The 27,237-nt window shown below is 24.4% G+C and overlaps 5 protein-coding genes across 8 annotated transcripts; 2 read left to right on the top strand and 3 right to left on the bottom strand.

The window, feature by feature from the left end:
• Positions 1–2,509: 2,509 nt before the first annotated feature.
• On the bottom strand, positions 2,510–9,492 carry LOC126910386 (merlin). Its single transcript, XM_050692925.1, has 12 exons — positions 9,250–9,492; positions 9,065–9,194; positions 8,119–8,324; positions 7,829–8,056; positions 7,537–7,746; positions 5,930–6,036; positions 5,325–5,454; positions 5,115–5,246; positions 4,853–5,050; positions 3,085–3,290; positions 2,854–3,013; positions 2,510–2,793 (listed from the first exon to the last, which is right to left on the bottom strand). Exons 1-12 carry the CDS (start codon positions 9,349–9,351, stop codon positions 2,743–2,745), a joined length of 1,860 nt encoding a protein of 619 aa, XP_050548882.1. The 5' UTR covers positions 9,352–9,492; the 3' UTR covers positions 2,510–2,742.
• A 108-nt stretch (positions 9,493–9,600) lies between these two features.
• Positions 9,601–10,886, top strand: LOC126910387 (transmembrane protein 134). Its single transcript, XM_050692926.1, has 3 exons — positions 9,601–10,032; positions 10,121–10,262; positions 10,336–10,886. The coding sequence occupies exons 1-3, from the start codon at positions 9,853–9,855 to the stop codon at positions 10,512–10,514; spliced, it is 501 nt and encodes a 166-aa protein (XP_050548883.1). The 5' UTR covers positions 9,601–9,852; the 3' UTR covers positions 10,515–10,886.
• Positions 10,887–14,733: 3,847 nt separating this feature from the next.
• Positions 14,734–18,210, top strand: LOC126895714 (nuclear transcription factor Y subunit alpha). Of its 2 annotated transcripts, none has more exons than XM_050667909.1 (6): positions 14,734–14,894; positions 15,650–15,889; positions 16,079–16,217; positions 16,285–16,394; positions 16,609–16,785; positions 17,736–18,210. In XM_050667909.1, exons 2-6 carry the CDS (start codon positions 15,659–15,661, stop codon positions 17,973–17,975), a joined length of 897 nt encoding a protein of 298 aa, XP_050523866.1. In that variant the 5' UTR covers positions 14,734–14,894; positions 15,650–15,658; the 3' UTR covers positions 17,976–18,210. The 2 variants fall into 2 exon arrangements, with proteins under 2 accessions (XP_050523866.1, XP_050523867.1); XM_050667910.1 differs by lacking the exon at positions 14,734–14,894 and adding an exon at positions 14,914–15,165.
• Positions 18,211–18,298: 88 nt separating this feature from the next.
• On the bottom strand, positions 18,299–19,594 carry LOC126895716 (mitochondrial inner membrane protease subunit 1-like). The gene is made up of 3 exons (XM_050667911.1): positions 19,212–19,594; positions 18,800–18,997; positions 18,299–18,496 (listed from the first exon to the last, which is right to left on the bottom strand). Exons 1-3 carry the CDS (start codon positions 19,302–19,304, stop codon positions 18,353–18,355), a joined length of 435 nt encoding a protein of 144 aa, XP_050523868.1. The 5' UTR covers positions 19,305–19,594; the 3' UTR covers positions 18,299–18,352.
• Positions 19,595–20,522: 928 nt separating this feature from the next.
• On the bottom strand, positions 20,523–27,005 carry LOC126895713 (mitochondrial import inner membrane translocase subunit TIM50-C-like). 3 transcript variants are annotated; one of them, XM_050667907.1, is made up of 10 exons: positions 26,692–27,001; positions 26,477–26,626; positions 26,304–26,410; positions 25,891–26,010; positions 24,950–25,054; positions 24,388–24,643; positions 24,220–24,323; positions 23,342–23,747; positions 23,108–23,255; positions 20,523–21,580 (listed from the first exon to the last, which is right to left on the bottom strand). In XM_050667907.1, exons 1-8 carry the CDS (start codon positions 26,765–26,767, stop codon positions 23,649–23,651), a joined length of 1,017 nt encoding a protein of 338 aa, XP_050523864.1. In that variant the 5' UTR covers positions 26,768–27,001; the 3' UTR covers positions 20,523–21,580; positions 23,108–23,255; positions 23,342–23,648. The 3 variants fall into 3 exon arrangements, with proteins under 3 accessions (XP_050523864.1, XP_050523863.1, XP_050523865.1); XM_050667906.1 differs by having other exon boundaries at positions 23,313–23,747; XM_050667908.1 differs by lacking the exon at positions 24,950–25,054 and having other exon boundaries at positions 23,313–23,747; positions 26,692–27,005.
• Positions 27,006–27,237: the final 232 nt, after the last annotated feature.

Below are 27,237 nucleotides of genomic sequence, written 5' to 3' on the forward strand. Positions count from 1 at the left end.
AACTTAAAAAGAATTAAGAAAAAATGCAAAAAATTCATTGCCATATGCGGGTTGGAACCTCGTACCCCAAGCGTGTAAAACATAAATTTTACCAACTCGGCAACCGTACGTTGCTTCCGGCGGTTGAAAAATTGGCTATTTAAGCTAGTTCAAATTTCAAAGTTATTTTTCTCGACTTAAAAGAAACAAACATATTTAAATAAGTTTAACTATCTATACTATATCAATTTTAATTTATATAATATTTATGAAAATCTGTACTCCCCTTGTCAGGTATTTTAAAATAAAATAAAATACAAAACCCAGAATTTTAACACAAAAATAGCATATTTTTGCATACGGTAGTCATTTTTACCATGAAGACAAATCCAGAGGTCAAATTTTTTTTTTTCACATTAAAGTATATTACATAAGCTTTAATTTAAGATATATTTAAAAGTGTCAGTATTTCCGGAATACTTTCAAAAATTAAATTGAAAATATCGTAGTAACAATACGCATGTTTAAAGTTTTGACCCCCCTTGTTAAAGGGGTATGATCCGATTTACAAAAAAAGCGTGCCAGATGAAAGGGGTATATCAATATTTATTATAAAAAAATAATAATATAGATCCATACATTTTTCCAAAAGTTATATAAAATATAAATTAAATAATATAACATATAAAATCGAGATTTTTTTCACGGAAATCGTACGTTTTTCTTTAACTTTGATGTCCGTTTTCACCACGAAGACAAGTCCAGAGGTCAAATTTTTTTTTTTCAAATTAAAGTATATTACATAAGCTTTAATTTAAGATATATATAAAAGTGTCAGTCTTTCCGGAACATTTTCAAAAGTTAAGTTGAAAAAGTTCTACTTTCTATACGCATTTTAAAAGGTTTGCACCCCCCCTGTATAAAGGGAAATGGTCCGATTTTAAAAAAAAGTATGTCGAATGAAAGAAGTATATATAAAGTATTTATCATTAAAGAATAAAGTTGATTCATGCATTTTTTAAAAAGTTATAGCAACATAATGTTAAAAAATGTAAAATATAATATCAAGAATTTTTTCACAAAAATAGCATATTTTTGCATACGGTAGTCATTTTCACCATGAAGACAAGTCCAGAGGTCAAATTTTTTTTTTTCAAATTAAAGTATATTACATTAGCTTTAATTTAAGGTATATATAAAATTGTCAGTCTTTCCGGAACATTTTCAAAAGTTAAGTTGAAAAAGTTAATTTTTTGTAAAAAAGTTACCATTTTGAAACCCCATCCTTTGGGCTGTTAAAGGGTCAAATGTTCACAAAAATATATAAAATGATAGGTAATTATCTAAGGTATCTATAAAAAAAAAAATTATATTGATTCGGTCATTTTTAAAAAAGTTATGGCAATTTTAAGTAAAAAAAATTGAAAAAATATCGAAAATTAGCGATTTTTAAATTTGTAATTTTTTGGGGGATTTCCCCCGTTTACGGGGAACGAGGGAATTTTTTTCAATTTTTGAGGGTAATGTCTTCGACTAGATACGATTTGTGATCTTTTGACATATTGTTCATCAAAATCGGTCCAGCGAGAGCTGAGATTGAGCGTTCACAGACACAAAAAAAAAAATAAAAAAATAAAAAAACACATCATAGTAAAATTAATACCTTCTCAGCTTCGCATCGAAGCTAAAATTATGGAACACCAAAAAATAGTGTAAAAGACAATTTTTTTTGCAACTTCACACCAATGGCAACAATATTTATTTTGTGTCGTGAATGTTCATATAATCATTTTTTCAATACATGATAAATTTTACATATATTTTAAATATAATCTGAAAAAAAATTTCATGCTACATACATTATGTTTAATTTCATATTTTTTTAATTTCTCTATTTGAATTCCCCTAGACTTCCCAGATTGTGCCTATAGGCGTGTACCCAGAAATTTTCAATAAAGGAGAGGGCTAAAGCCTTACCAACTCTACTCCTCGTATCCTACTGTTTATAGGTATTTTCTTTATCTAGATATTTACCTTCTTATATTATTAATATAGCATTGTATTAGAAATACTTGAATTCATGATAGGTTAATCGGTTCTTTAACCATTTCATAAAATCTAGAGGTAGTTCTAGAATTTTTTTTTATTGAAGACCTGTTTCTATGCTTATTATTTTAAAAAATCTAAAAGAAAGGCGATAAATTTACTTACTTGGTGAAAAATTGCTAGGGGAGGAGTAAGTCACTTCTGATCAAATCTTAGGTGGATATTAGAAAAAAACATTAAGTTATCTTGAGAAATTTATATAAAGCAATAAGAATCAAATTTAGTTCACTGTAAGTGTATATATGTACACTTACAAAAGTTGCTTAAAATTTCATGCACAAGATTGCTTAATTCAAATTTTATCAATATTATTTATAAATAAAATTGAATATATATTGAAACTTTATAACTCACTTGTACATGATTTATTTTTAGTAATTTATTAGATTCTTGATCATATAAACACAAATTTATAAAATAACTATTAACATTTGATTAATATTATTTATTAGCACCCTGTTTCAGAATGTAGTACAATTACACATTTTTTAAATAATAGTTACATTGAATATTTTCTTTTATTAACTATTCCTTATTAAAAAGTACAGTTATAGTTAAATATTATAAAAATAATATCAACTTTGTTCGTCTGTAAATACATATAGTTGAGAATAAAATAATTTCACATTTTTAGTTCAGAGATTCAATATTTAAGTGTTATAGCTCTTCAAAAAATGCTACACGGGCTTTAGTTGATCCACACTTTACCTAAGACAAATATCATAGTAAAATTAAAGTGAATTTTAATAGGATATAACATTATTGTACCTTTTTTAATGTTGAGTATTTGTTTTCACCTAATCTCACTTGTTCATCATGTAACATGTCAAGTTCACACTGTTTTTCATCAACTTTCAATACTTCTATTTCAGTTTTCAAATCCCGTAGTTGATCTTGAAGATGTTTGCTTTTTTCTAAATATTGAACCCTGAATGAAAATTATATATTAAGTGATGCCTCTTGACTTATTAGTAATAATTAGTATTCAAAATACTTTACCTTTCTTTTTCTATTTCTAATGAAAGCTGTTCCATATCATTTTCAGCTATTAAGTCATATGATGGTAAATGATGGTTAGTCAATGTTGGTGGAGAAGTATGACCAAGAGTCAGTGATGGTGAATTTGAATTCAATCTTAGAGCATGAAGATCAGTTGGTAAATCAAGTACAGAACTACTAGATACTGAATATAAACTTGAAACACTCTAAAAATATTTAAATAGATCACAAATATTAATATTAAAGTTATGAAAAAGATCATCATTCAAGAATACTAATTAAATACAATTTATACAGGTCCTAAGTTTTAATATAAATATATATTGAATTTATTAGAATAAGTGATATTATATTTATTATATTATATTTTGTATTATAATTTATACTATTACTTATAATAGAGGAAATTTATAATATGGCCAGTTATCTACTCTTTATATTTCAGTACATAATATTCATAAGATAATTAATAAAAGCTGTTATCAATATGTTTAATTTTTCTATAACACAAACTAAAAAAAAAAATCTTCAAATTCTGAAAAAATTTCTTTACCTATAAAATATAGTTATCAAAAACTAGAAACATTAAAACATTAATGAAAAAAAACATTTTAAAGTGACACATTTATTTTTAAAATATGAATGTAAAATATTAAGATTATCTCAAATTTTACTTTATATTTTCATAATATATCTTGTTCCTCACTTTTCGTAACAAACATTAGTAATATTTTCAGACGTATAAGCTGATATTTAGCTATAATTCCAGAATCCTTATTTGAAATAATAATTACTTTTCTAAGGTTGTAATTTTGAAATATAAAACATCAGCACAAAATTTAGAATATGAAAATTCTTAAAAGCACACTCATATCATAAGACTTGTCTCACCATAAATATTTAGTTTAGTAAAGATTAATGTTACTGATAAAATATAGTATCATACTATTGTAATATTTACAATTTAGGAAGTTATTCAAAGTTTTCATTTAAGTATTGCAAATGTGAATTTTTTATTCACACTGTTGCAGCCCATTAAGTCACAGAGTCAAATGTTAATTACAGTTATAATAATTTTGATATATTAATGTATGGATTTTAATTAAATTTAATTTAATAACATGAATAAATTAGGTAAAATTTGAACAATTTTGTAATAATACTTAATTAATTAAATTAATTTTATCCATTTAAATTTTTCATGTGTTATTTGCAAGAATAAAACATTTTTCTATTACTATTAACCACGGTCCTAAATAGCATTAGAAAAGGAGATTAATTTTTCATACTCCCTTCCTCCTGAAAAATTACTGATCAGTCATTTTAAAATTAACTAATAGTAGCAAGCCTGTTACAACTATTAATGTGTATCCTGAACTGCCTCGGTACCGACTTGCCTACACCATCCTTCTAATAAATAATAGAGAAGACATTTAATAGATAAATTTTATAATATGACATTAATTAAAAAATTTTATAATTGTATTATCAACCTAAATATTAGAAACATTTTCCCAACCCTAATTTTTCAACAAGTACAACAGAAAAACATTGATCATTGATAACAGTATTTTTTTTTTTAGATTCAAAAATTATTGTCAGTTCTGAAGAGTTCTATTCCTAGTATCTAAGTTGTAATTATTTTACAATATATATATATATATATATATATATATATATATATTTTGTAATTGACCTTTTATATCAAAATTATAGAATTAATTTATTGAGAGTGTAATGTTTTTGTTAATAAAGTAAATTAATTTACTGTATTAATATAGGCATTTCTAGACAGGAACTCAAGTAGCTTTTCTTTAGCTTGTTTTTCTGCAACACGCGCCCTCAGTAATTCTTCTTTGAGTTTATTTGCTTCTGCTGCTCGTTTTTCAGATTCATCCACCAAACGTGCTGTCAATTGTTCTGCTTCACGAGTTTTACGTTCCAAACTAACTTTTTCTTCTTCAGTCTATTAAAAAATTATATGATTATAAACTTTAATTAAAATAAGCAAAAAAAAAAAAAAAAAATACTTTCAAAGCAGTTAAACGAAATTGTGTTATTTTATGCTCAGCCTCAGAAGCTTTTTGACCAAGTAGCATTGCTTCTTCTTCAGCAACTCGTGATTTTTCTGCTAGTAAATCAGCTGTTTCCTCAGATCGTCTCTGTAATATGTCATCATACATTATTTTATCAGTATAAAAAATTTGTAAGAATTGCATTTGATATGGTATAATACTTACTAATGCTTCATTGGCCAATCTGATTTCTTCTTGGTACTGTAACAATCTTTGCTCCATGATGGCCTTTTCTTTTTCTGCAATTTCCCTCAATTGTTTTTCACGTGCCAATTTATTGCGTTCAATTTGACGCCTATTAAAAAATTCAAAATAATTAGAGCTCAAGGGCATGCTAAGAGGACTTAATATTAAAATACTGCTAGTCAAAGGTGGGTATTAACAAAGAATAAAGTGAATTTTTTTAATACTTTAACACTTAACTAATTAAATTTACATTTAAATAATAATTGAGATTTTTTCAGTTAATCAGAATATATATATATCAATCTAAAGTTAATAATGTAAAATAATTGAATGAATATTTTATTCATTAAAATATGTATAATTGTTATTACACTATATGTAACAATGAATACAATTCAATTGGAAAAAATAAGAGAAGAGAATGGAATATTATATTTTATAACATAAATTTAAAAAATCTTTTAACTATTAAAAAAAAAAAAAAAGAAATTATAAATTTCACATTTAAATATATTACTTTAGGTAGAGCTAAAAATTAATTTACAAACTAAAAAATAAAATTTAAGGTAACTGAAATAACAGACCTTGATTTTTCTTCCTTTGCTTGAGTTTTCATTTGTTGTACTTCCATTGAATCTGGTTTACGTCGTCTCATAAAAAGGTCATGATTTCCTATGCATAAATCTAAAATCTTAATAAAAAATATTTAATTGGTAACACGATCATAGTTGTTTATTATAAATATTTAATAATATTAGATAATATCAATAAAATTGATATTATTGGGATATGGTTCTAATAACCATATCAAAATATTTTTTTTCCACTTCTAGTGACGATTTTTTTTTTTTTTTTGCTTTAAAACCTTAATATTTTACTACAAAATTTACTTTTAAAAATTTTGATTTCTTCTAAATCTACTGAGTAACCAATGTTTTTAATTTTTAGCTAAAACTACTGATTGTTATAGTTTAAATTGTTAAATAAAAATTCCTATTTTATTTAATACATTTAATTTATACAATTTACATCAAAATCTTTCAAATTTAATAATAGAAAAATTTTGATTGTAATATTAAATCAGAAAAAATATCATAGAAATATATGCTTCAATTGGGTTTTTCGTTTAAAAATTTCAAACATTCAAAAATGGCTCAAAACATTTATATGATAATAATCAGATTAAATTCTAACATAATTAAACATTTGCCTGATTACAAAAAATTTTATTGATATATTAGTCCAGAGGAATGAACCATTTAGAAAATGAACATCTGGCATTAAAATAGTATTTGAATCTTCTATTAAAGTTTGTAAAGAAAATGTGCAAGATAAGTACGATAGTCACAGAAAATAATTTCTAAATTACATACAAAAAATGTTTTTATTAATAAAAAATTATAATAACCATATAAATTTAAAACATGTCACTTAGAATTTGTTTAATTTAATTAAGTTATCAATATTTATAAATATGCTTTTTTTGCAGTATAGGTAAAACAGTAATAATTCTATGAATTTGTCTCAGTATAAATAGAAAGTATTTTTTTTTTTTTTTTATGATTTTAAAACTCATTGATTTTTTAGTAATTTTAAAATATTAATGTTTAGCAAGCTAATTATGAGGTTAATAAAAGATAATCTATCAAAATAAAGATGACTGTTTAAAATTAATTGAATACAATTTATAAACTTTATTGGCTATTTTCCTATTTTATAGTAGTCATTTTTAAATCTTCTTAAAATTTCATGTAGGGGATTGCGTCATTTTATACTCTGGCTATATCATTGAAAAGAAGAGTGTCTCTTCATTATAGATACATTTAAATAGAAAACTATATGAGTAAGCATCACTAAATTTGAATTTTTCTTTTTAGAACATAGTAATGAAAAATATAAATATTTCAGTGTTTCTATTATTACTTTTTTTTTTTTGAAATGTGGAATTTACTTTTTGAATAAACTATTATTTGAAAAACTTAAGCCCAAAAGCTTAAGTTTATAACACATTAAAGTAATTTTATTTTAATAGATTCTCCTATAAAATTAAAAACTTTAAACTTACATTATCTCCTAACAATTATTGAAATTCTTAATTAATAATTTATTCAATGAACCATTTTTATAAAAATATAACAATTCCGTTCATTATAAGTAAAACAAAAAAAAATTTAATCATTTTCATACATACCAATTTATTCATCCTAACTTTATGGGAAAAAAATATAAAATTTGGTGATGTCTTGTCAACTGGTTTAATAGTAAATTTCTTATCATCAAAACTAACATGTCTAATTTCTGACCACTGGAATGTTGTTTTAGGAGTCAATTTATTTTCTTTTTCATAAATATTAAGACCTAAAGCTGTAACTCCAAGCCATAAATCTGTATCTTTTTTATTCTGTGATCAATGAAAAACAAATAAATAAATATAAATACATTTTTATGTTTAATTTCTTAAATGATGTTTTTGAACTACTTACACTAATGGGAAAATAGTTAACACCATACATGTCCAAGTCTTGAGCAATTTTAAGATATTCTATCTCAGCCTCATCTCTGGACATTCCTCGATGATCAGCATACCATACTTTGATTCGTTCTTCCCACATTTCTGCAGTCATTTGATATTGATCAATAACTCTTTGAGGCAATAATTCTTCACTAGCAAGCATTCCTGGTTTATATGTTCCTTCATCATAATCACCATACTAAAATGATTCATATATCATTTACAAGATGTAATTCAAAAAATAAATATTTTTAATATTACTTTAGCCTGCACCGCATAAGAAGCTAATAAAACAGAAGCTTCAGGTGGACAGTATATATCCATTGACAGAATGGCACGGTTAACTTGCAAAAAAAATAAATGTTGAGTAACTTCTTGAACCAATTCTTCAGCTACTTCTTCAGGATAAAATTTAGCAAGAAACATAAAAGGCATAGTTGTTTGCTGTGGAATACCTTGGTCTTGAACTATAAACATTAATATTAGAAATAAATATTCATTCAAGATTTATAAAAATGTCATAAATAAAGTTTGTTTCAAAATGTTTATACCATAATGATAGTGAGTATATTTAAAATTAATGAATGATCAATAAAAACTTTTGAATGTTATTTTAAAACTTTTAAATAATTTTTCATATGGATAGAAAAAGGAAAACGGTTAAAAAATACTTAACAATAGATATATTCACAATTTGCTCCTCACCCAAATTAAACTTTATAATGTTAATAGTTTCCAAAACACAGGACCAAAAGTTGTAAATGTCCACTCTTTGATTTAAATAGATCATTCCCTAAAATTTAATCTAATTGAATACATATGGTATCATTTAAGGTAATACACTTAGTAGGCATAAGAGATATTCATCTCTATGCCTAATAAGATAAAATATATTGAATAATTGATAAATCAAAAATTATATATCTAAAAAAAGTAAAAAATTTTCAATATTTTTATTTTGAGTAATTGTGTCTGTAATCGTCCTATATACTTGAAAACAGTTAATGACATAAAAAACATTCTTTTTCTTTAATTTGTATATTATTAAAATGTGAATAATAATTTTTCAACTTTAATTCAATCATAAGATTAAAAAAATTTAAGATAAAATGTTGAGAAATTTAAATTTAATAAATAAAAAATATCAACAAGTAATTTAAGAAACACTTTTTTATATTATTTATAGTTAGAAGAATTTAGAACATACCTTTTTTATCTAACTTTAACCATGCAATAAATCCTTTAGAGTCTTCATATTGTAATCCAAAATACCAAGTTTCTCGCAGTCCTATTGTTCGGCACACTAAATCGAACAAGTCTCTACCTGTAGCTTTTAACTTAAAATAACAATTATATTATTAAAAAAAAATTAAAAATTGTAAAAAAAAATACCTCCAAGTTGAATTCCAATTCTGCATCAAGTGTACAAACTTTTACAGGAAAAGATTTTCCTGTAGATTTCTTACGTTTAAATGGTGGCATTTTATCTTTCATTATTAATAAACATTAATCGTAATTGTAACATTAAGAAATGAAATAAAATTGTATAAGTAAAATAAATTTTTTGATCATTAGAAAAATATCTAGAAATAAGTAAACACATTATTTTGAACTGATTCACTAATGAAGGAATGTTTTGTGAACAATTATCATTTTTAAATATTATCAATTTTATTATGATAACAATATTGATAACTATCAATTTTGAATTCATTGAACTAACTATAGTATATATTATATATACAGTTATATTACAATTGTATATCATCAATGAATTAATGGTGCTTCAGCATTTTAATGTTGGTTATTCATTGAAAACGATTGATGTAGTGTCAATAACAATAACTTGCTTTTGAATAATTTACTGAAAACATACAAAATTTTCCCTATAAAAACAATTTAATTGAAAAAATATTAAAATTTATTAATCAATTTGGGTTTGTTACCCAATTCAACAAATTGCAATACTAGTTATGTTATAATTTGACTTAAATCATGTCCTATAGTAAACATTTTTCAATTGATGATGCTTTCGAAGATGAATCATTAGATGAAATTAAAGTGATAAGTTCGAGTGTTGAAAACTCTCCTTTTCAATATCCCAGTCAAAACAGAGTTCTCAACTATGGTGGAATTATGCATGATTCGGTAAAAAATTTAAAATCATTAAAAGATGTAAGTATTTTACAGTATTAATATTGTAAAATAAACCTATTAATTGTTTTTCTTTAAACTATTGTTATCATAACTGATTAAATTGTAGACATCTCATGATAGAGATTCATTAATATGTAATGGTAAATTGTTATACACCAGTAAAGAAAGAGGATGGTGGCATCATCCTCAAGTTCGTGAAAATTGGCGTGTTGTACTAACTGTCATTTTATTACTTTTTATTGGAATAGGTAATGGTATATTATAACTGATAATTTTCTAAAAAATAGTATCTTGCAAAAGTAATATATTTTTTTATTTTAGGCCTATTGTCAGTAGCAATTGCTGTAGTGTTGATTCCAATTACTAATTATAACGCATTAGTTTTTTTTATTGTTGGTTTTATATGTTTTATACCAGGAGCATATCATGTTGTCTATATTTATCTTGCAGCCAAAGGATGTCCAGGTTACAGTTTTTACAGTTTATCATTATTTAACTAATGATATCTGAACAAATTGTATTATTACTCTCTATATAATAATAAGTTATCTTGAGTTTTATATTTTTAATACATTTTATATTATACTTGAGTAAAACATTAGTATTTGGTTTAAAAAAAAAAAAAACTTAAATTAAATTCAAAAAATTATTGGTTGATTTATTAACTAACTAAAAGATCTTTGCTTGATTAACAATTAATAATATATATACTTTTATTTAGTTTGCACTTAAATTCCCTTAAATTCTATTTTTATATTGCAAACTTTCACTTAACTAATAAACTATATAGAGAAGACTTATTTTTATACAGTAATTTATAAAATTCCATTACTCATGTACTAATATATTTAAATTACGCAATATTTATTTATAGTTATATTGAAAACTCAATATTTTATATTAATTGACTTTATTATTGTTTATTATCTTTTTATGTAAAACATCTTATTTTGTTATATACAGAGTGATCCACAATGTTTTCATAAATCTATTAGCTTTTGATTTTCTGATATTTTTTGTAATATTTTTTTTATAATTCATGCATTTTTAGACTAATCATATTTCTTAATAAAATCATATTTCTTTATTATTTGTTTTTAATAATGAAAAAATTTAATTTTTTTTAAATAGTACCTTTTAGAGCTATGTTAACTAAAAATTTTATTGTATCATTAATAATTTTAGGATGATTACTTATTAAATACAAGCATTTTAATACATAGATTTTATATATAATGCATATTCCACTCGTAGAGCATACACACTCTATGTATTAAATTGCTTGTAATTCAATAAGTACTCATTCCAAAATTGTTATTGACCCATTACAATTTTTGTGGAAAAATTCATTAAAAACAGCTATTTTAAAATTAATTTAATTATTTTTTTATTATTTTAAAAAACAAATAATCAAAAATTTGAATTTAATATAATCCAAGAATGTGAAAAATATTTAAAAAAAAATTAAACAAAGTATTTAGTAAATCAAAATATATTAGATTAGTTAAAACATCATGGACCACCCTTTATACTAATCGATACATTTCTGTGATTCTGTACCTACTTTTTTTTATAAAGTCTATAAAGTTATGTTATGTAAATAAAATTAAAAGATTTACTACTTAATTGTTTGATTATTTTACTGAATTATTTCCATAAATTAATTTTGGTTCTTTAATTATGAGCTAAGGTATTAATACTTTTATATTTTTAGTTTGTTTTGATAATTTGTAAAAATAATATAATTTTCTTATATTTTAATATTAATTATAATACATTTTACCATAATGCAAAAAATGATATGTTTGTATTTTAGTATTAATTGCATTTAGTTATTACTATATATTGTGAATAATAAACTTTTTTGGTATATGAAATGATTTATTAGTTGTAATATATCTCTAACTGTATCAAAATTCCTTAACTTAATAGTGTTGTATTATTTCATAAATAATATTTAATTTTTTATACTTTTATATTCACTTAGTAAATAATATAATACTTTTTAATAATTTCACATATATTTCTTTATGATACATTAACAAAGGGTTTTATCAATAAAGATATATTTTGTATTGATTCCCTAAACTTTTTAATATTATTTAAAAAAAAATATTGATCTAGCTTTTATTGAATTAAGAAATCTCTAGCCCGAGATGTTATTATTTCAATTGAACAGTTCAGTTCAGTCTTATGTAAATGAAAAAATATAGCTCTGAGCTAGTCCTTAATAAAAGTCTCTGGTTTGAACTCAGTCCTTATACTATATAATAAATTAAAATTCTAGTCCTCATTAAATTTAAAAAAACTTGTGCTAACTAAAACCTTATATTAATTTAAAAGATCTAACTTAGTAAATTTTAAATTCTTGCTGTGGTTCTTGAAGTTTTAGCTTCGATGCAAAGCTGAGAAGGTATTGGTATTACTATGATGCGTATTTTTTTTTTTTTGTATTTATTTCCACTTTTTCTCAGCTCTCACTGAACCTATTTCTTTCAATGATCCGTCAAAAGATCACAAATCGTATCTAGTCGAAGACACTACTCTCAAAAATTGAAAAAATTTCCCTCGTTCCCCGTAATGGGGGAAACCTTCAAAAAAATTACAAATGTTAAAATCGCTAATTTTCGAAATTTTTACAATTTTTTTTACTTAAAACTGTCATAACTTTTCCAATAATGATTATATCAATAGAATTTTTATTTATAGATGCATGATGTCTTTACCTTTCATTTGGTATATTTTTTGATAAATCTGACCCTTTACCTGCCCAAAGAGGGGGAATCAAAATGACAACTTCTTCACAAAAAATTTACTTTTTCAACTTGACTTTTGAAAATGTTCCGGAAATTCTGACACTTTTATATATATCTTAAATTAAAGCTAATATAATGTACTTTATTATGGAAAAAAAAAAATGTCGGATTTTATTTTTGTGTGAAAATTCTCGATTTTATTTTTTTAATTTTTAACTTAATGCTATAACTTATTGAAAAGTATATGGATCAACACAATGTTTTTATGAGAAATAATATTTTTTAATAATCCATTTTTCATTCGACATACTTTATCTTAATCATAATTAAATTTAGAAAAAGTTCTACTTTCTATATGCATTTTTCAGATTTAACCTCCACCCCCCGTATATAAGGAAATAGTCTGATTAAAAAAAAAAGAATTTTGAATGAAATATGTATATAAATACTACTTCTAATAAAAAAATTGTGTTGATCCATACACTTTTCAATAAGTTATAGCATTATAGAGTAAAAAATATAAAATCGAGAATTTTCACACAAAAATAACATTTGGTAGCCATTTTCGCCGTGAAGAGAAAATAAAGTCTGAAATTTTTTTTTCCATAATAAAGTACATTACATTAGCTTTAATTTAAGATATATATAAAAGTGTCAGAATTTCCGGAACATTTTCAAAAGTCAAGTTGAAAAAGTAAATTTTTTGTGAAGAAGTTGTCATTTTGATTCCCCTCTTTGGGCAGGTAAAGGGTCAGATTTATCAAAAAATATACCAAATGATAGGTAAAGACATCAAGCATCTATAAAAAAAAATTCTATTGATATAATCATTATTGGAAAAGTTATGACAGTTTTAAAAAAAAAACCGTTTCCTAGAGAAGACATGAGAGGTCAATCACGGGATTTTCCCTACTTTCATTATCTGAGTACTATAAAAGGCGCGAGGCTTTATTGACAAATGAAGTGGTTTAGTTTTTATAATTTACAGTTTTACTATTAATTTTCATATATATATAAATGTTGATTAAAATAATAATTGTAATTATTTATTTGATAATTGCTTGTGTGATATTCATTTAAAATATTATTTATATATCAAATAAGTCAACTGAGTTTTGCTATTTACTTCGACTACCTGTCTATGTCTTTTCCACTAGAAGCATTACTGCTATGGGTTATCAGGACTAAGCCCATAAACAAATAGAAACTAAAATACTGGCGGATCAAATATTTGGCCAAAACATGAACAAAAAAACACTAATTATAACAAACAGACTTGTAAAATGTTTGATAGTCCTTGGGTGTTCGCTTCTCTTGCCATTATTCATGATGTTTAGTAATTCATGAATTTCGTACTACTAATAGTCAAACATATTGTCTATTATTTAAATTTAATAAATATTTTTAATATTTACACTCAAATGGACTTAATTTGATTTTTAAACATTACTTTTATTAAAAAATAAAAATTAGTGACCATTTTTATTTATGAAATGACGATTATGTGGTTTTATACATATTAATCAATTTTTAACACGCAATTTATTCGAGAATTTGTTAATTATATATCTATGTATGTCTGTCTTTCAAATTTGATTATTTAAATAGTCGAAAATAAACAACCGAATCATTCCCAACACTGCTGAAAACGAATGACTTTTTTTATCATTTTTCGATGAGATGAATATATGTGATTTTATACTGTAAAATTCTAAATATGAATTGGCCTTTAAACAACAATTTTATGGCTTAATTCACTTCGATTAAAAATCCTATCTTCGGCGATCGTAATGATATTTGAGTAATCTTTTAGAGTTTTCTTTGGAGTATCATTTGCAAATATTGCTCTCTAGTGGTGAATTTATTCGTGTTTCTCACAAAAGTCTTATCACTTACCAAAAAAATTCATTTGTTAATTGCGTTCTTGGCGAAACACAAAGAAAAAGTATACAATAATAAATTTATGGGAAGAATGAATGCACTGTTATATCGACCGTTTTGATGTGTGTTGTGGATTGGTTGGTCAGCGAAAAGGACCAATTCGTTCGCTGACGTTTACGCTGTCTCATTGGCGACCAGAATTTCGGCCAATCATTGGAAATAATTTTCCGACTGATATCCAATGTAAGTTCGCCTTTAAATTCACAATTTTTATCCGCTTACTTTATCTAAGACTAGTGTTTGATGCTTTCTTGACTAATTTCACTGTTCGACTCGTCTCTATTACAGCGATTTTTCGCTTTTCTTAGTTGTTTCCTCCATTTAACCTATGCTTATTAGTTATGCGTACAACTATATTTACACATCACAACCGTTCATGTATAGTAGATTCGCTAATGGAGAACTTTAGTTGTAGTCAATACCGTTATGTAAAACTTAGAACTATTTTCATAGTGTAAGTGATACACTATGTAAATTAGTTTATTAATAAACTCAACATTATTATCGTTTTAGGTTTAATACTTACTGGTCAATCTTGCTTACTTTACTTTTAATTATTAAGGTCCAATTTCTTTATTATTTTCATGCTTTACCTTTATTATCTCAAATACCAATGAAGCACTAAATACCACAATAAAAGTTGTTTATTCCTTAAATTTAGTGTAAAGTTAAATGACATTCATTTTTAGTATGCATAGTGAAAATTCTGGTAAAGATTTTTTAATTTAATTTTTTTTAATGTCATAATATATAATTCACAAGCTGATCAATTTACATTGCCCTGTTTACACCATATCGGTGTTTGAAAATATTCCTATTATTAAAAACTATTTTACTAATGAAATTTAACAGTTATATTATATCTTCCATAAGTAAAACCTTAAAAACATTAATTTTTATACCTCCTTTATGTGTTATATAATGTACATATATTGTAGATTCAACTTATGGAGCAACAAATAAATTCAGATGGAGGGGGAAATGGAAATCACATGACAGTTGTGCAGGCTATTCCATCATCTAATAATCAAGTACAAGTTGTACAAGCTGGTCAAGTAATACAAAGTACGAATGGACAGCAAATTGTTGTACACGCAGTTCCTCAAAATGCAGGGCAATCGGTACACATAGGCTCACAAGGAAACCAACAACTGCAATTACTACAATTACCTGTACAAGTAATTAATTTTATTTGAAATATTTATCTTCTTTACGAGTCTCAGTCCTCTATTTCTTCATTTATTAGTTCATAAATATATATGTTTTAATTTTTTATTTAATCAATCCCTCTGAGATTGATATTTTATTTATTTATCACCATAAAAATTGATTTATATAATATAATGAAGTTAAATTCTAAACTATAGAATGCAAATACCAGTCCACTTGTAATCCAACAACAGACTCAAGCACAACTCATTCAAACGCCAGATGGACAAACTTTTATATATCAACCAGTAGTTGATAATACTCAAGCTCTTACTCAAACTCAGCCACAACCAACTCGTAAGTTTTCAATTACAATTAATAACTTAAGTTAAAAAATAACAATAAATTTTTATTCAATTGTTAGTTATTAATATTAATGGAAATATTATACAATTGGCAAGTGCACCAAATACTTCACCAACAGTTACTCCAACTGCATCTGCTGTTACTCAAAGTCAACAAAATATTGTTATGGTAAGCAAGAGTAACCAGTATTTAAAATTATGTAGTTATTATAGATTAGTCATTGACTATATTTTGATTTTAAAAATTAATTCTATGAGTACTAAGTTTTAATATAACAAATTGTAATCAGTGTAAATTTTATTCACTTATTATAATTTTAGAGATGACCAATTTATCTCTGTTCTATATTTACTATAAAAATCTTATTATATGATATTATTAGATGGTTCCAAATAATACTAATACTAGTAATAATCAATTCCAACGATTACCAACTACTGCAGAATTTCTAGAAGAAGAACCTTTGTATGTTAATGCTAAACAATATAAAAGAATATTAAAAAGGAGACATGCTAGAGCAAAATTAGAAGCTGAAGGAAAAATTCCAAAAACAAGACAAGTAAGACAATTTTATGCATTATTTTATGTTTTAGTTCACATTTTAATTTTTAAAGTAATTATTTTTACTAATATTTTATTTGCCTAACTGACATTAAAATATTAGGAATGCGGATAATTTATAGAAGGATAGCTTATATTTTTATGTAATTAAAATATTATAGGATTACCCTTTAACACTTACAAATGTTTTATTTTAGTATACAGAATGATTCATTTAACATGAATCACTTAATTAATCGAAAAATAAAAATAATACAAGATGATTCTTTTAATGCTAGCCACTTCATTTCTCTTAAAATAATTTTTTTTTTTTTTAGTGTTTGTTAGTTACATATGTACCTCCATTTATCTGTTCTATAATATATTTATGTTCTTGTTCTATCTCTTATGTAAATGAGAGATGTCAACTTTATTTTTTTAAATAACATACATATTATCAAGCTTATAAATTAGAAAAGGATCTAATTAAGAAAAACAACAACTCTTGACAACAGTATTTGGGAAGTTATTAATATTTTTATATTTAATCAAGACCGGTAAATTAATAGTGATGAAAATAACATCCCATGTCATGCCTTCAGTGGTAATAATAAAATTCTAAAATACTGGTCAAAAGTTTTTATTTTTTAGTAATTTTCTTAATTAAATTATTATCTGTTAAATAAGCTATTTAGTTATGTATGATGCCATTTGAAAAAATAAAATTTATATCCTTAAAAAAGTATAGGGGATGAACATAAAAAAACTTGCATATAAATTAAGAAAACATGTACCCTTTAAAAACTACAAAAAATTCCGTTTTATTTTTGATTAAGTAGTTCATGATAAAAGAAACACTCTGTATGTACCTACCTGTATATATAGTTTCATATAATTCTATGAAATAAATTTTCTTAATTTATGATTAAATGAAAATTTCTTATGGTTATTAATATAATTGTTTTCTAGAAATATTTATATGAATCACGTCATAAACATGCTATGAATAGAATTCGTGGAGAAGGTGGACGATTTCATTCTGGTTCTTTGAAAAGAATGAATGTTACAAGTAATAAGAGTTTACAAAATGAAGACTGCAACATTCAAATGGACAATCATAGTTACCATGTGACTATTAAAAGACAAATTGAAGAAGACCAACAAAATTTACAAAGTCATAATGGTTTAGTTTATAGTATAAGTGGTTAAAAAAAAACTACTATGTAATATACTGAAACATTGAAAAATTATTATTATTATTACTATTTTTTTTTGTTAAGTAATGTTTAAATTAGTTTTTTATTTAAATTAATGATTAAATTTGAATATGAATATATGTATAATAAAATAAAATGTAATCATTTATTTTCTAGAAATTAAGTTTTATTCCAATAAGGTATATTGAAAATCAATTGTATGTATTAAAATGCGTCTATTTATTTTATTTACTAATCATTTCTTTAAAGCAACCTTACTTTGTCCAATGTAAATTACCAATTTTATAAATAAATTTAAATATTTTAAAACTAATGTAATAAAATATTTTGAATATTTAATATATACAAATATTTAGCACTTCCACATTATTAAATAGTAGAAAAATTATACATTGGCCAAATTTTATATAAAACTCGTCCATTTATTAAACCTTTAGGTACAGGACCATAATCCCAAGAATCAATTGAATTTTTTTGGTTGTCTCCTTCTAGCCAAACAGATCCTTTAGGAATCTACAATGAAATTTAAAAAATTAAGAACATTTATTAATGAATTAAATCAAATTTTAATATACTGAACATCCCTAATAACAATTTTTGAAAATCGCTATCTAGGTTAAATACAATACAATAAAATTTTTTATATAACAATACCAACTTCAAATTTTTGATAAAGAATGGGCAGATCAGTTGTTCATAGTCAAATATTGAAATAAAGATAAAAAAGCAAAATGGTGTTTTAGGTTGTAGTAGTTTCTTGTTTCTCTTGCTACACTAAAATATTTGGTTGTACATATAATAAAATAATCAACAAACCATTAGATATTTTGTCCCTTTCCTGATAGTTTGTCCATCCATGGCTCTTACTCTTTTAATAACAAATTGCTTATAATTGATAGGTGACTTAGTCATAACTATATCTCCTTTATTAATATCATTGAAAAATGTTGAGAAACGTTGCACAATAACTATATCTCCTGATTTAATAGATGGTTCCATTGAGTTTCCTGAACACTAATCAAAATTGAGATGTAAAATACCGAAAATTACAAATACAATATAAAATTATTCAACAAGCATTTAAGAATTTCAGATAATAAACAATAAAACATTAAGTGTTATAGTTTAAAATTTTTTATTTTAATAACTGTATTAATTATAATAAAAAGTAAATTCTTATAAATTCTAACCATTTTTTTTTAATCTATTCATAAAAAGTTATACATACTACTACTACATCCAGTATATGTTCTGATATACAGTGAGCTACACAATAATACTTGACACTATTAAGAAAAATTTTAATAACTTTATGAAGCATTGATGTTTGGAAGGGTTCATTCAATAAATCACTTTAATGATTTTAAAAGTTGATCGTTAAAGTAAATTAATGAAATTTTGGCAATGACAATAGAACATTAAATTAATTTTGCAGACTAGTAAGCCTGCAAAATTACAGATTTACTATATGTTTTACATAACTTAATAAGATTTTTTACACCAAAAATACACACTCAAGCCAATGAAACAACTCTTTTATTGTATAGTTCACTTAACGACATAAAAATGTGTGCTTAATACTTTACTTCAAATTTTTTATCTCTTATCAATGTTATTTTATATAATTATTTAAAAAATATTTTTTTTAATATTAATATTTTTAAATGACACTAATCTATCTTAGATTTCTGTAATTGACTATTTAAAAATTCATACTATAAAATAATTAATAATTATTATATTATTTATAACAGAACAATTATATGATGTTATCGAATCAAATGCATCATGACTGATAAGATGTTGACTATGCATTTATTTTAGTTTGAAAGTGAACTAGCAGGGCCAATTGGGTCGGCGAAAAGGAAGTGTGAAGTGTGCTCCCTCACGAGGTCACACATTAAATACTCCCGCAAATTTGGCCAATCACTCATCAAAACCTCAAAAAAATTACAAATTTAGAAATTGCTAATTTTAGAAATTTTTTCAATCTTAGCTAAACATCATGGATTATTTGAATTGAACGGTTCAGTTCAGTCTTATGTAAATGAAAAACTATAGCTCCGAGCTAGTCCTTAATAAAAGTCTCTGGTTTGAACTCAGACCTTATACTATATAATAAATTAAAATTCTAGTACTCATAAAATTTAAAAAAACTTGTGCTAACTAAAACCTTAAATTAATTTAAAAGATCTAACTTAGTAAATTTTAAATTCTTGCTGTGGTTCTTGAAGTTTTAACTTCGATGCGAAGCTGAAAAGGTATTGATTTTACTATGATGTGTTTTTTTTTTTGTCTGTTACCACTTTTTCTCAGCTCTCACCAAACGGATTTCTTTCAACGTTACGCCAAAAGATCACAAATGGTATCTAGTGGAAAAGACATAGACAGGTAGTCGAAAAACTGTAAATTATAAAAACTAAACCACTTCATTTGTCAATAAAGCCTCGCGCCTTTTATAGTACTCAGATAATGAAAGTAGGGAAAATCCCGTGATTGACCTCTCATGTCTTCTCTAGGAAACGGTTTCTGACCACAATTTTCTGAATCCCATCATGTTATACCACAAAATATAATTTTATATTTTAAAAGACTATTTAAAAATAATCTGACCACAACATACATCACTTTTTTATGGTAGCAATATTTTCTACAGGGGTGGTTACCCATCTGAAGGTATTGTTCCGAAACCCGCATATATCTTAATCCGGCCCTGCATTGGTGGTGGTACTGTTTAAATCGGAATATTTTTGTTTAGTAGTCTGTTATGAATGAATTACATTGATTCCATGATGACTTTACAAGATATTATTTGAATTCGACTTCATTATTTAAATCAAATGAATAATATATTATTATTTTAGCTTCGATGAGAATGTATTGGTTTTACTATGATGCCTTTTTTTTTTTTTTGTGTCTGTTACCACTTTTTTTCAGTTCTCATCGAACGGATTTCTTTCAACGTTATGTCAAAAGATCACAAATAGTATCTAGTCGAAGACACTACCCTCAAAAAATGGAAAAAATTTCCCTCGTTCCCCGTAAATGGGAGAAACCTTGAAAAAAAAATACAAATTTAAAAATTGCTAATTTTCGAAATTTTTTTTTTAAAACTGTCATAACTTTTCCAATAATGATTATATCAATAGAATTTTTTTTTATAGATGCTTGTTGTCTTTACCTATTATTTGGTATATTTTTTTTATAAATTTACCCCTTTACCTGCCCACAAGGGGGGATATAAAATGACAACTTCTTCACAAAAAATTAACTTTTTCAACTTGACTTTTGAAAATGTTCCGGAAATTCTGACACTTTTATATATATCTTAAATTAAAGCTAATGTAATGTACTTTATTATGGAAAAAAAAATTTCAGACTTTATTTTCTCTTCACGGCGAAAATGGCTACCAAATGTTATTTTTGTGTGAAAATTCTCGATTTTATATTTTTTACTCTATAATGCTATAACTTATTGAAAAGTGTATGGATCAACACAATTTTTTTATTAGAAGTAGTATTTATATACATATTTCATTCGACATTCTTTTTTTTTTAATCAGACTATTTCCTTATATACGGGGGTGGAGGTTAAATCTGAAAAATTAAAAATTTTTTTTACTTAAAACTGACATAACTTTTTTAAAAATGACCAAATCAATATATATATATTTTTATAGATGCATGATGTCTTTACCTATCATTTGGTATATTTTTTAATAAATCTGACCGTTTACCTGCCTACAGGGGGAGATTAAAAATGACAACTTTTACATAAAAAATTTACTTTTTCAACTTAACTTTTGAAAGTGTTCCGGAAATACTGACACCTTTATATATATCTTAAATTAAAGCTAATGTAATGTACTATATTATGGAAAAAAAAATATCGGACTTTATTTTTATGTGAAAATTCTTGATTTTATTTTTATATTTTTAACATAATGCTATAACTTATTGAACAGTTTATGGATCAACACAATGTTTTTATGAGATATAATATTTATATCCTTTTTTCATTCGACATAGTTTATCTTAATCAGGATATTTATAAGGAAATAGCAGATTATGTAGCTTTTGGAATAATCCATCAATTTTTTAAAATTAAACTCTATTTAAAAATTTGCATCGAAGCGTTTTTTTTTAATAGTGATTTTAATCACTGTCAGATATCATTATACTTGATCCAACTATGCCACGTCACCACTATGCTGGGTTTTTTTTCTCATTAATATCTCTTTTGGTACTCTATCATACGCTATCTTCAAATCTATAAATACTATATACAGTTTTTTTTTGTTTTTTCTATACTTTTATATTAGTTGTTTTACACAATAAACTGGCTCCATCATTGACTTTTCAGGCGAAAAACCAAACTGATTCTTTGTTACTAATGTTTGCCCTCTTATTTTTTTGTCTATTACTTTATCCCAAATCTTCATACTATAACTCATAAGCCTTATACTTGTATCATTTCCACACTCCCGTATACCACCTTTGCCTTTAAATATCAGCACCACAATATTATTCCTGCATTCTTTTGGCATTACACTTTTTAATAGAATTTTATTAACCTTGATCCTTCAACCACCTAATATTTTCCATAGTTCTACTGGCATTTCATCTGGTCCAACTGTTTTATTCAATGATGGCACAGCTTCCTTTATCACTAATTAAATCTACCAGTCCCTAGTTCCATGAAATATTCTCTACCCTCCTTTGTCCCTAACTTATCATAACTCTTATACTTCGCCTTACTTACTGTACACTTGGCTTCTTTACACAAGCGTTTGTACTACAACCATTGAAAACACGCTAAATATGAATGTCTAACTACAATTAAAATCAACGTAAGCGCTGTGTAGCGAGTATCATTGTGTACCACATAAGGCTTTTATACTAGCTTTGGTGTGCTGCTTACATGTTTAATTTCAAAAAATACTGAGTTCGTCATCTTACCTTACTAATGTTTATAAATAGTAAGCTATCTTAATATTTATAACCATTATTAGTATATGAATAATATATTTAACCTAATTTTTAATCTTAAAATACTAGTAAAGTTGAAGATATATTCGTTCCTTTGCTATGACATTCTTATTAGTGAGCAATATAACATCTAACCTGATGTTAGTTAAGCCGCGTTTATTGAAAAAAACAAATAGAATATCTACATAAGAGAAGTTACTGGATTTGTAGAATATGAGATGACACCCTTATTATCCTTTTTAGGATTGTTATTAAGTCTTGTACTAGATCCAAACCTTTAAACCTTTAATTAATAAAGAGAGTTAAAAACATATAACTTCTAAAGGTTTATTAAGCTTACTTGTAAAACCATTAGTACATAAGACTTACAGTCAATTATATTGCACTGCACTATGTAGATTTTTTTTGTTTTTTCTTAGCATATAAATAACTTTGCAACTTTGGTTTAAATTTGGTGTTAATGGATTTTCATTTCCTCTAATAAAAATATAGTCTATTTAAACACCTTTAACAGAAATAAACTCAAATTCCTTAGCACAAAAAAAAAAAACTATTTTAAAATGTTCTCCATAGTTCTATGTCAATAGAGTTAAATTTACTAAACTAATTTAATAAAACATTAAAAGCAATAATAAATCACTATATTAATCCAATATTTATTATTAATACGATAAACTTAATATATCCAAGATATCCAAGATATCCACGAAAACCATGAACTCTTTCTTTCTTTTTGAATTTCTTCTTTCATATCTTGAGATTTTAATTTTTCTATCTGAAATTATAGTAACAATTAAAAAAACAAAAATATATGTTAATAAGTATATTAAAAACTTTAATTTTTTATTTTCTTGCAACTAAATTACTTTTTTATTTGTATAATTTTTAATATTTATTACATTAAATATTGTTATATTTAATATACATATATTTCTTTCCTCAATATTCTGAGAATACTTTTTTAATTCCTTATTTAACCTAAAAAAATTATTAATAAATCTCAATACTCTTGGATTAAGGATTCTATAAGAATTACATTGTTACTTAATTTTTAGAATTTATATTAAGTTCAAATTACCTTTTGTGCATGTTTTAAGTTTAAAAATGGCTAAATACTTTTTATATATATAATTATTATTAAAACTTATAGTTATTAAATTTAATCATATAAAAAATATTTGTTGAAAAAAATTGTGGATTTGAGTACTCATCAAACAATTTTATCAATTGTAAAAACAGAAATTTACTTTTAATATTTGCTGATGATTTCGAAAATGTTTAGTCGGATCATCATATTGTTTATAATTTTTTATAACTTCTCTAACATCTTCGACATCTTTTATGAATACAGCTGCAAATTCAAAATTTAATAGTTTACCTATTAGAACTTCTATATAAGTTTTAAAACAATTTACTTGTTAAAAAATCAGCAAGATCAATAAGAGAATTGTCATTATCATCACCATTCCATCTAGGTATGATTAACGTATTTCTAGGGTGAAGTGAATTCCAACTTGTATTCCAATCAATAACAATAACTTTAGTTAGATCCCGATTTAATTTTTTTAAATTTTTCACTAAATGTCCATTATGAAACTCAGCACACTGACGAGATAATCGATATTGTATCCAACCTAAAGGATCAGTTTGATCCAGTATAGGAAATGCAATCTAAAGAATATATACATGAAAATTTGATTTAAATATATATTTTCTTATACCTGAACAAAAGAAAAACTATAATTAAGAAGGTTTTTATTAAAAACTTTGACTAAAATTGACAGGGATACACTGGAGAAAGTTAGGGTGCATATTGTTAGGAAAATATTTTGGGTAATATATTATACTATCCAATCAAATTTAGTCTTAAAACCATGTTTAAATGATATTTGAATTATATTCCAAGTGGTGAAAAAAAATTTAAAATCTTATAGGACATTCTTTGAATACAAATCTTTAAGCATTAAATGTACTTACATAACCATTTTCAATGGTAAAGACAATTACTTCAAAGTTCTTCCCAACTTTTTCTAAGAAATAGTCAACATTTGGTCTTTTTTTAAAAGTCCAACCAGTGCTATACTTCAAAGATATTTATATTATACATAAATTAAATAAATTATATAAATTTTTATTTTCTTCAATAGTAGATTAAAATAATAAAGGGTAGAGCAATGAAATAAGCGATTTTAAATAACTAAAAAACACAAACATGTATTTTTTTACAATACCTGAAATATATAAAAGAAATATTAAAATACTGTTGATTTTTCATCTAATAAAGCAATCAACATTAGTTAATGTATCTTAAAAAATTAACTTTATGAACTATTCATATGATACTATAATTATTCTTTTTCCTAAAAAAATTGTGTCACATCTATTTATATAATTGTTTGATATTTTCAGGTGCCCAAAATTAGGTTTCTTAAATTCTTCTTATAATATAAATGTAGTAATCTTCACAAAAAACAGTTGTTTAATCAAGCAAATAGATAGTATGGAATACCCCTATTTTCAAAAAATAACAGTGCATAATTTTATTTTTGTTCAATGATTCATGATAACCAATTGTCTAGATATATGGATTATAAATTTAAGACTATAGACTTCAATATCAACTTTTGGACTTAATAAGAGTTAAGTTCCAGAAAATTTACCAGGAAAAAGGAGTTCATTTTTATATAATTTAACACAAAACCTGCTTTTTTTTTTAAATTTTAAAAATAAATGTCAATAATAAAAATCTAAAATTTGTAATTAATTTTATACAATTGAATACTTAAGATATTAGATTATGGTACAGCAAATATTCAGGAGGGTCTTAACCAGTGTAACCTCTGATCCTGCCAATGTTTTATATAATTATTATAAAATCACTTCTTTTACTACCCAATTAAAACTATACAAAATCTTACATTCCATTCAGCATGTACTAAAATATCGGTCATCTCAAACACTAATGTATGCATTGGTGTGTCATTATAATCAGGTGGTAAATCAGGTAACAATTTGTTACTAACAGGAATTGAAAGCAACTAAAATAATAATGATAAAATTGTAAATTACTTTATTTTATTATTAAAAAAATATTTTCTTAGTGTATACATATATAAAATATTTATATTGTTTGAAAACAAATTTAAGAACTATTGAGATATTTTAAATAACTCAATAGTAAGTCATAACATCAAATTGATTTAAGATTTAAGGTTATCATAGTTGGAGCAAATTAATCACTTACTTACAATATTTGTTTTTAAATTCATACAATAAAAATATATATGTATATATTAATTTTAAAGATAATTCTTTAAACATGTTTACCTACATTGTTATAAAATTCAATACGAAATCGTAAACGTTCATACATTTGTATAATCAAATGGGCTTTTTTATTTTCACGGTTTATTATTTCTAAGTCATCATCTTCATATACTACAAAAAATAATCAAATTTAATAACTAATAAAATTACTCAAATAAAATTTCAAAAAAATATTACCTAAGGAATATAAACAATAGCCTACTATTGTAGATAATGAAAACAAGACTGTTGCTGAACACATTTTTATCCATTTATTGAAATATAAATTGTTAATTTTCCTATCGGTTATGTGTAACTTAGTAGATTTATATTTACTAGTCATAAATTCTATATACAATATTAATCATTAAAATTATTTAGAATAATCAATAATATTTAGTTGAACTTCTTACTTCTAGGAAAGCTTAAAATACATTTTTTGAAATTACATACTAATCGAATTGTTTTACTACAATTGCAACAATTCATTTTGAATATTAAATTGAATGTTTATTTTACTCCAACTTAAAAATGACAGTCTATTCAATAATTTTTATTTATTTCATTTTGTAAAAAGTAGTTCCCACATCCATAATATTACAGCTATCAACAGAATATTAGTATATAGTAAATTTTGTAAATGAACAAAAGTTATTTTATTTAAAAATGATTAAATCATGAATTTTATCAATACATGGGTTTATATTCATCGATAAAATATTAAAATAAGTAAAAATTTCTCAATTATACTGTTAACTTTTATCAATAGTCAAAATTTCATAGATAATAAGCTTTAGTTATCTATATTATCACAGACTAGATGAAAACATAGTCATAGACTATGAGATCCCTCTTTAGTAGCTTATTTAGGAATTTTCTATGTAAGGAGCTCGTATAATTTTTATAACGTCGATTAGTGGGAACCATTACTCCTCAACTGTATCATAAAGTTAAGGGGT

Source organism: Daktulosphaira vitifoliae, unplaced genomic scaffold (assembly GCF_025091365.1).
Source record: "Daktulosphaira vitifoliae isolate Bord-2020 unplaced genomic scaffold, ASM2509136v1 Scaffold_1, whole genome shotgun sequence".
Classification (NCBI taxonomy): domain Eukaryota; kingdom Metazoa; phylum Arthropoda; class Insecta; order Hemiptera; family Phylloxeridae; genus Daktulosphaira; species Daktulosphaira vitifoliae.